This window comes from Cherax quadricarinatus, unplaced genomic scaffold, assembly GCF_038502225.1.
Source record: "Cherax quadricarinatus isolate ZL_2023a unplaced genomic scaffold, ASM3850222v1 Contig4282, whole genome shotgun sequence".
Classification (NCBI taxonomy): domain Eukaryota; kingdom Metazoa; phylum Arthropoda; class Malacostraca; order Decapoda; family Parastacidae; genus Cherax; species Cherax quadricarinatus.
The window spans coordinates 12,501-22,984 of record NW_027199308.1 but is presented as its reverse complement, the minus strand read 5'-3'; the positions used below and the strand labels follow the sequence as shown (position 1 = coordinate 22,984).

General features: G+C 37.4%; 1 protein-coding gene across 1 annotated transcript in view; it reads right to left on the bottom strand.

The window, feature by feature from the left end:
• Nucleotides 1–247: 247 nt before the first annotated feature.
• The window catches only part of LOC128684361 (sodium-dependent dopamine transporter), a gene marked incomplete at its 5' end in the record, with an annotated part of 16,918 nt that continues 6,681 nt past the window's right edge, over nucleotides 248–10,484 (bottom strand). Inside the window, 3 exon segments of the mRNA XM_070081801.1 lie at nucleotides 248–2,931; nucleotides 3,487–3,663; nucleotides 6,258–6,358. Coding sequence (XP_069937902.1) covers nucleotides 2,812–2,931; nucleotides 3,487–3,663; nucleotides 6,258–6,358 — 398 coding nt within the window.

The window sequence follows — 10,484 nt, the reverse complement described above, 5'->3', positions numbered from 1 at the left end:
ATGTGGTCCTTTATAATGACACGTAGTTAATTCCATAATTTATATACATATAACTTAAAAAAAATATTATATATATATATATATACATATATATATATATATATATATATATATATATATATATATATATATATATATATATATATATATATATATATATATATATATATATATATATATATATATATATATATATATATATATATATATATATATATATATATATATATATATATATATATGACGTACACACTGATTTATATTAACGGCGTCATTACAACAGCATCACTAATATAATTATTACCGGTAATAACTCCGCAATTATTCACTGAGAATCACTGAAAATTACATTTTTATAAAGCAACTGTGGCAGGGCCATGTGTGTGTGTGTATAGTACATGAAACTAACACTAGATCTGGTCTCAGACTGGGCCATGGGGGCGTTGACCCCCGAAACCTTCTCCAGGTAGGTCTGGCAGCGTATTTCATGCTATAGTTCAACACGTATATATACATACATACATATATATATATATATATATATATATATATATATATATATATATATATATATATATATATATATATATATATATATATATATATATATGTTTTAATAACTTTCAATATCAATGCTAGCTTTTGTGACGTGTTGATAAAGTTAATCTTTGCTAATAAGATATGGATTGTTATCAAGAGGGTAGTTACCATGCACTGCTGGGGAATTACGTGACTAGAATACCTGAAGTGCTATACATGGATATTAAACACACATTAGTACACTTACAACAAATCTAAGCTAATCACACAGACCTGGGAGAGTCAGTGATGTACATATTCATCTTCTGTACAGAGAACTTGACTCTACTTACAAGAAACATAATATGCATAACACCGCTTGTAGTAGCGATAATTTGTAAGTTACATGCCTGAAAACTGAATTTCGTATACATAAATTTGTATGAGATGATTATTGCATCATATTTTTCATTTGATGCCATCTCCTCACTATAGAATACACTACATTAAAAAACTTCGAAATTATTAATTCGTTAAGGACAAAAAATTACATTTGCTAAGAGGAAATTTTAAGATTTATGGAGTAAAATTCCCGTATTTATCAGCATGTCATAGCTAATATTATTTGCAGACTTGATCATTGAGAGCTAACCACAAAGCTATTAAGAACTCAGTTTGTCACTGTTCTACTTTGGTTGAGTTACTGCTGCCCTCTAGCGACTAGCAAGGAAGTGAATTAAGTGTAAACATCATAATGGAAGCATGACTGTGCTTCTCTGTGTTTCTATTTATGCACGAAGAGAGAAATCTGCCAAACACCATCGTGGTTTAAGTTACTACCCTTGACATATTGTCACCCTGACGACGGGTTCACGCAGAAGTACTCCGTGTTACGTGTTACGTGGTTAAGTGTTTGATTAGAAGCCATTATAAATATACATATAAAACAGAGAACAAGTGTTGACACGTAATATCATATACTCATAGGGACAACCAGCGTCCTTTTCAATTACATTATAGTGGCTTTTGTGAATATAATACTGACCTACATCTAGACAAGCCAATTTTGACAAAACACAAGCCATGACTGACACATAACGCTAGTGTAAGTACATGCTGTATAAATATCTAGTTGTGAACGCCTAACCACAGAGGCGAACAGGAGATAAGAAAAAGCTTTACATCTCTATTGTGTTTCAGTGATGCAAGTACTAACAGATCCATTGCACCCATCTGTCTTCAGCGATGTCGGGATTTTTTATTTGAATCTGACCTGGATCAACCACCGAGGGCTGGTCAACTCAAAAAGCCTACTTAGAAGTAGTGAAATTCTAGAATTTGTCTGAAAAAAATTATACGACGTCAGCTTAATTAATGCTAATTTTGTGCTAAAATTTGTTACTATACAATAACACCATGAAACAGACAGACAATCTAAGGAAGGTCATACAAAAGATGAGATGATGTCAAAATGTAGACGAGGCAGAAACAAGCTTATGTCACATACTAAGCTGTGTATGTTTGAAACAAGTATGGACACATGACATCAGTATAATGAACATCAAATTCTACGTTTAGTGTTCTCTCTACACTAGATTTATACATTCTTAGATTATTACCATTCTGCTCCACGGTTAAAAATCGTGTGTGTTTTTTTCACTGTTCTATATTTTTTCGGTTAGGCATGAGAAACATCTTTTACAGTACGAATTCGTGCCTCTAGACATTGCTGTCCAAATAATATGAAGACGGTGGTGCTTTGTTTGTCAGGAGACAGTAGATTGTCTCCTGTCACGGGTCTGTCTCATGCGACCCGCCCAGTGGTACAGTACCCTCAGTGTGTACACGAGCTAGGTATTCCATCCCATCTAGAACCTGAAGACCACTACATAGCGCCCTAGGATGTGAAAGTTTAACCTCTAGATAATATGCTAAATACTAAACAGTTGTTTTTTTATATAAAACATTCGTAAACTGATGAACAGTAAGTTCCTAAACATTCGGACATATAATTGAACATTAAACATAACGCTGTATCCAGCTGGAATGTGATCTCTATTAATACCAAAACTTCAACTAAATTATCAATATCCGGCCTCAGGATTCAAAGCAGTTTTTCCGAAGCCAGTCGGAGTACATGTCCGGCTCTTCTTGTCCAGAGAAGGGCACATTTCTTGATTTCCATTTTTTTTTTCTGTATTTATCGGCGTTAAAATGTCGTTTCTTCCTCAATTTAGCCGTGGGCAAAACCAATACATTTGTAAGAAAATGCTGAGGACGGTCGTATGGTGACTAGACTTGATCTGGAGCTGGAGTGTCAGAGTTGAGGATAATTTGGTTAGTCTCCGACCTGACGCCATTGCCCACGGTGACCTGTTGGTCCCTCCAGGGAGTCGTCAGGATCCTCAGCCGCTGTGGAGGATATAATTACACTGATTTTTTTTTTTTTTGTATAGCACGAGGATACCCTCATAGAGACAATTAAACAGAAATACGAGAAATATTGTAGATTTTGGCCTCATACTGAAGAGGACCTCGGTGAAGTATACAGTACTTTTCTTATATCTTTTTCATAGATAACCCGCAAATAGAAGATACTTATGACGACGTTTCGGTGCGGCTTTGATCATTAACTAGTCACAGTGTGTTAAAGGTCCAAGCCGGACCGAAACGTTCGCATTAGTTTCTCCTATGTGCGGGTTATAGGCGTATTCCAGTCACGATATTGTACCCCTTTATTCCATTTATCCTTTTTAATCGTCTCAATGTGGATTAACTTGTGCCACTTGCAAGTGTTTATTACACTTATGTATTAAACATTCAATGTATGCTATCAAAGATAATTATTTATCTTGAAGGATCTTAAACTCAACTATCATGCGACGTAACGACTTGTATTTTACGAGGACAAGCTACGTATCTGAGCGTTTTACATAAGATAATGGCGTTTTTTCTCGCGTAACTTACCTGTGAGATCGAGGCAGGACCCGGAACCTCCATCAACTTGTACAGAGCAACGAAGGGAATCATGACCATGGAGGAGCCAGCCATCAGCCATCCTATGACATCTGTCCACCAAGGGAAGGCGTCTGGGTCGGACGCAGACAATGGTTTATAGTTGATAAGGCCGTAAACGATGATAATCTGAGGGGAAGGTACTAGGTCAGGTGTGTTCATCAGAGTAATATAGCTAATTACTTTTTTCCCAGGTGATATTCGTGAATTAGTAATTATTGCGTTTATGACTGTAGATTGGAGACATTGCAGACCTGAAGAGCGTACAAAGAACTTTCACAGGCACCTAAATTACTGGGAACAGTTGAAGGTCCTTGATTTGTATTCCCTGGAACGCAGACGAGAGAGATACATGATAATATGCACTTGGAAGGTCCTGGAGGGATTGGTACCAAAACCTGCACACGAAAATCACTCCCTATGAAAGCAAAAGACTCAGCAGGAGATGCAACATTCCCCCGATGAAAAGCAGGGGCGCCATGAGTACAGTGAGAGACAACACGATAAGTGTCCGCGACCCAAGATTGTTCAACTGCCTCCCAGCATACATAAGGGGGATTACCAATAGACCCCTGGCTATCTTCAAGAAGGCACTGGACAGGCACCTAAAGGCAGTACCTGACCAGCCGGGCTGTGGTTCGTACGTCAGTTTGCTTGCGGCCAGCAGTAACAGCCTGGTTGATAAGACCTTGATCCACCATGAGACCTGGTCTCAGACCGAGCCGCGGGGGCGTTGACCCCCGAAGCCCTCTCCAGGTAAAGTATTGTAAAAGGTATAATTCAAGAGGTAATGTTGTAATTGCTGTGATAAGCGTGAATGTTATATGGGGAGATGCATGCCTACTATTATCTATTCAAGACGGTCTGTGAAGTAATGAATTCAAGTTGGATAAATCAAGATTATTTCGAGGTTAAGGAAAACCTTGGTCTGGCAACGGAGCTGAAACTAAGTAGAACATGTTGTCAACTAGAGGGATTTAAGTAAATATTTTGGATGGCCTCAGAGATAGGTTGAAAAAATATATGAGTGTAACTGTAATAAAGACACTAGTGCAACACTAAAACATTTCATTAGTTAACGTTTCGCTTTCTGGATGCTTTGTCGATGCTGACTGCAATGTTTTGTGATGCAGCATCAAACTGGCCAGCACAGATAAAATGAAAGTAAAAGATTTCGGAACAACAGTGTCAGAAACGACAATCAATGTTGAATCAAGGCAGCGCCTTTTTCTGCAGATTATTCCCTTTGATTACAAGTCTGGCCTCTCCCCGCTTCATGAGAATTTTTGTGAATTGCATACAAGCTCATACCGTCCCTGCTATAGCTGCATTTATGTTCTTTAAGACGCTGTTATAGACTTCTTGCCATTTCTCCTAACTATATTTTATTACAGCCACGACATAAAATTACATAAACCCATGTGTTGGAATCTATGAGTATGGTAGTGGCTTTCCTAACTAGGTTTTTGATGGAGGCAGAAGTGTTGGTGGCTACACTCATCTTAGAACCGGCTGAGGCAGTAGTAGTTACGTTAGAGGCTGTCTCTATATAGGAAGGCAATGAACCACTTAGTGGGGCTACCTAGAATTGCTGTGTTCATCATGTGTTGCACTCTTGCAATCACTGATGAAGACGTAAGTGAAACTGAGACGAATGAATACAAGATAGTTAATTACTTATCTTTTGAGGAAGGCCTGTCTGAAGATTTTAATAGCTCCCCACCCCCCACCCCCCCAAAAAAAGAAATCAGGGACATAAGCTATTATACTTTCTGCCTGATAATCCTAAATCCGCTAGTTTATATGGCCTTCCATGGACTTAATATCCAGCCTATACCTGTCACCTCAGTTGCTGGAAGGGCTCCATACAGTTTTGTGAGTGTTCAGCAAGCATCTCTCAAAATTATTGGGTATATAAGTCAAGCCAGCCTATAACGATATGGAGACCTCATAGTTTTACAAGTGCCTTCACTGTATTCTGTTGTTACATAAACCAGGTTCCTGTTACTATGAGTGTGGATAATTTGGTATGAGTTGTATCCGTATAGTAATGGACAATAGACCTAGACAATCTTCAACTTGTCGGTTTTTCAAACCATTCATCACATCTGTCAGACACTGCAGCATCATGGGATCTTGTTACAAAGAATTCTTCAACACTTGTTCAACCTTTGGACGAAGACCTACTTCGACTAGTGGATGGTACCACTATGACCCCGCCTCCTACTGCTTCGCCTCACCTGACTACAGTATATAAGCCACGTCTACGGCCCTATGCTGTACATTCTACAAGATTGATGGACTGAACACATCGACTCCAGGCTGAGGGACTGATTACCTCAAACTCTTCCTCTCCTTACACCTTTCTACTTTGTATTGGACTGATGAAGCCACTGTGTAGCGAAACGTTTCCTGAATAAAGATTCCCATTTGTTGCACAAGTGTCTCAATCTTCAATAGACCTACTGCCGTGTTCTTTTTTCCTTATGTTCTTATCATTACAAGTCTTTTGTGTGGTATTACACGTTCATTAATTATTACAGGCGTCTTATTTTTAATAACTAGGATAAAAAATTCATGCTGGTTACTGAGTATCTTCATATTTGAGAGAATTTATAGTTTAAACGTTTGTGTGTTAAGTGTTTTTAACAAGAGGTTTATCAGCAAGAAATGTTTTTAAAGCAGACATGAGTGTAATGTAACTTAACAGCCGGTCAACTCACGCCGATAAAGGCAGGAGCAAAAAACTTGAGACAGGTCCTCCAATAAATACCCGGAGCGAAGCCTATCATCTCCCGAATGTCTTCTTGCAGCCTCTCGATGCCTGTAGGAGAAGAAGGATTTTTCTCTTGATACAGTTGAATAAACTGGCTAAAGAGCTGTTGTTCCACCCAGGATCATGTCAGAGACCAGCCTCCATAATGAGACCCATCATAGTTGACTAACACTAGATGTTATAGTTGAGCAGATCACTCTACCAGATATATCTATACAGCTGTGACTGACATGAAATGCTAGTATATATAGTATATATATATATATATATATATATATGTGTGTGTGTGTGTGTGTGTGTGTGTGTGTGTGTGTGTGTGTGTGTGTGTGTGTGTGTGTGTGTGTGTGTGTGTGTGTGTGTATGTCATGCCTAATAGGTAAAACTGGTCAATTAACAAAAAATCATTTAAAATTAAGACCTTTCTAAAAATTTCTCGTATACGTTGAAAGATATATTTTTTTCATTAATGTTAACGTAAAAAATTATAATTTTGAACCAAAAGAATCTTAGAAAACTGACCTAACCTTACTATAAAAAGCGCAATTTATTTTAGCCTAATCCAACTAAATATATTTTAGATAAGTTTACAGCAATTTAATGCTAAACAAACACAGTGAAATATATTTTTTTCGTTAGGTTCAGAATGATTTTTGCGAAATTATTGCATACACAAATTTTCGCTTGTCTTATATGGCAAGATGAGCGTTGCTATTTAAGCCAAGATCGCAAGTTCTGCCTATTCGGCACGACATATATATATATATATATATATATATATATATATATATATATATATATATATATATATATATATATATATATATATATATATACGTATATATATGCGCATGTATATAGAGATATAGAGCAACGCTCTTCTTGCCGAATAAGACAAGCGAAAATTTGTGTATGCAACAATTTTGCAAAAATCATTCTAAACGTTACGAAAAAAATATATTTCATTGTGTTTGTTTAGTATTAAATTACTGTAAACGTATTTAAAATATATTTAGTAGGATTAGGCTAAAATAAATTGCGCTTGTTATAATAAGGTTAGGTAAGTTTTCTAAGATTCTTTTGGTGCAAAATTAAAAATTTTTACATTAACATTAATGAAAAAAATATATCTTTAAACGTATAAGAGAAATTTTTAGAAAGGACTTAATTTTAAATGAGTTCTTGCTAATTGACCAGTTTTACATATTCGGCACGACATCTATATATATATATATATATATATATATATATATATATATATATATATATATATATATATATATATATATATATATATATATATATATATTCTTTTAGCACTTTCTCTGGCAAAAGAATAGTGATTTATTGGCACTTAAAAGTCATATTATTTCTCTCTCTCTCTCTCTCTCATATATATTCTAGTAGCTTTTCTAATAAACCAGGTAATGGGAGAAATTATAGGGGGGGGGCGTATATCCCTTCTGGCGTTTATTTGCTTCAATATTATGGTTGGTAGCGAGGGCGGTGCCAAGCGTACGTCACTTCGCTAAACCTCCTGACAGTAAATCACCACCTTAACTTCTTCCATCCCTCTTTCTCTTTACCACTTTCTCCCTTTTCCCCTTCTTCTTCATTTCCTTCACTATCTTTTCTTACTGTCTTCCTACCTCGCTCCTTTATCTTTATTGTATTCTAGTAGCTAGTTGCGTTTCTTTTGGATTCTGTTTAAGTATGATCTAATCTCTCTCTCTCTCTCTCTCTCTTTCTCTCTCTCTCTCTCTCTTCCCTCTCTTATATTTCTGTTTTTGTAATTGGTATACGTATGGAGAATGCTTATTTTTTTTGTGTCAAATTATTATTAATGGCTTTCTTGAGAGCAGACTTTCTTCCAGTTTCTTTGAGTCAGACTTTCTTTTCCCCTCCCAGGATTTTTTTTTATCCTTTTCCCGTCTAATGGCAAACATGCTTTCTTCCTTCTCTCACAGGTAAGACTTTCTTCCTTTTCTCACAGGTAAAACTTTCTTCCTTCTCTCACAGGTAAGACTTTCTTCCTTTTCTCACAGGTAAGATTTTCTTCCTTCTCTCACAGGTAAGACTTTCTTCCTTCTCTCACAGGTAAGACTTTCTTCCTTTTCTCACAGGTAAGACTTTCTTCCTTCTCTCACAGGTAAGACTTTCTTCCTTCTCTCACAGGTAAGACTTTCTTCCTTCTCTCACAGGTAAGACTTTCTTCCTTCTCTCACAGGTAAGACTTTCTTCCTCTCACAGGTAAGACTTTCACAGGTAAGACTTTCTTCCTTCTCTCACAGGTAAGACTTTCTTCCTTCTCTCACAGGTAAGACTTTCTTCCTTGTCTCACAGATAAGACTTTCTTTCTTCTCTCACAGGTAAGACTTTCTTCCTTCTCTCACAGGTAAGACTTTCTTCCTTCTCTCACAGATGAGACTTTCTTCCTTCTCTCACAGGTAAGACTTTCTTAATTCTCTCACAGATAAGACTTTCTCCCTTCTCTCACAGATAAGACTTTCTTCCTTCTCTCACAAATAAGACTTTCTTCTCTCGCAGGTAAGACTTTCTTCCTTCTCTCACAGGTAAGACTTTCTTCCTTCTCTCACAGGTAAGACTTTCTTAATTCTCTCACAGATAAGACTTTCTCCCTTCTCTCACAGATAAGACTTTCTTCCTTCTCTCACAGGTAAGACTTTCTTCCTTCTCTCACAGGTAAGACTTTCTTTCTTCTCTCACATGTAAGACTTTCTTCCTTGTCTCACAGATAAGACTTTCTTCTCTCACAGGTAAGACTTTCTTTCATCTCTCGCAGGTAAGACTTTCTTCCTTCTCTCAAAGGTAAGACTTTCTTCTTTCTTTCACAGGTAAGACTTTCTTTCTTCTCTCACAGATAAGACTTTCTTCCTTCTCTCACAGGTAAGACTTTCTTCCTTCTCTCACAGATAAGACTTTCTTCCTTCTCTCACAGATAAGACTTTCTTCCTTCTCTCACAGATAAGAATTTCTTCCTTCTCTCAAAGGTAAGACTTTCTTCCTTCTCTCACAGGTAAGACTTTCTTTTTTCTCTCACAGATAAGACTTTCTTCCTTCTCTCACAGATAAGACTTTCTTCCTTCTCTCACAGATAAGACTTTCTTCCTTCTCTCAAAGGTAAGACTTTCTTCCTTCTCTCACAGGTAAGACTTTCTTCCTTCTCTCACAGGTAAGACTTTCTTCCTTCTCTCACAGGTAAGACTTTCTTCCTTCTCTCACAGATAAGACTTTCTTCCTTCTCTCACAGATAAGACTTTCTTCCTTCTCTCACAGATAAGACTTTCTTCCTTCTCTCAAAGGTAAGACTTCCTTCTCTCACAGGTAAGACTTTCTTCTTTCTCTCACAGATAAGACTTTCTTCCTTCTCTCACAGATAAGACTTTCTTCCTTCTCTCACAGATAAGACTTTCTTCCTCCTCTCACAGATAAGACTTTCTTCCTTCTCTCACAGATAAGACTTTCTTCCTTCTCTCACAGGTAAGACTTTCTTCCTTCTCTCACAGATAAGACTTTCTTCCTTCTCTCACAGATAAGACTTTCTTCCTCCTCTCACAGGTAAGACTTTCTTCCTTCTCTCACAGATAAGACTTTCTTCCTCCTCTCACAGGTAAGACTTTCTTCCTTCTCTCACAGATAAGACTTTCTTCCTCCTCTCACAGATAAGACTTTCTTCCTTCTCTCACGGGTAAGACTTGCTTCCTCTGCATTATGTCAGACTTTGGTCCTCCCTTCCATAGCCACAGACTTCCTTCCCGCTGTTCCCTCACAATGCCAGGAAGAACATTGGAAGTGGAAGGAGGGATGGTGCCCTGTCTGCCACATATCGACCCCCCACCCCTCACCTCCCCTCTCAATCCCCTCACGCCCCCCATAGTGCCATTGTAAGAGTGTCATCATTTTCTCCCTAACTCCCCAATCTCTCTCTCTCTCTCTCTCTCTCTCTCTCTCTCTCTCTCTCAGCCTCCTTAAAATATACTTCTTCTAGGTTCTACTGTTTTTTATTGCAATTGACATTTTTTTCTGTTAAATTCTGTTTTTCATATATGTTCGTGTGTTGTAGTAGATGTGAGCTGCAGCTCCTGGTCCCCATCTCGTAACAGAGTAATATTTACACTTATATTTACACTTGAACCCCACCCCCATGTATGGAGTT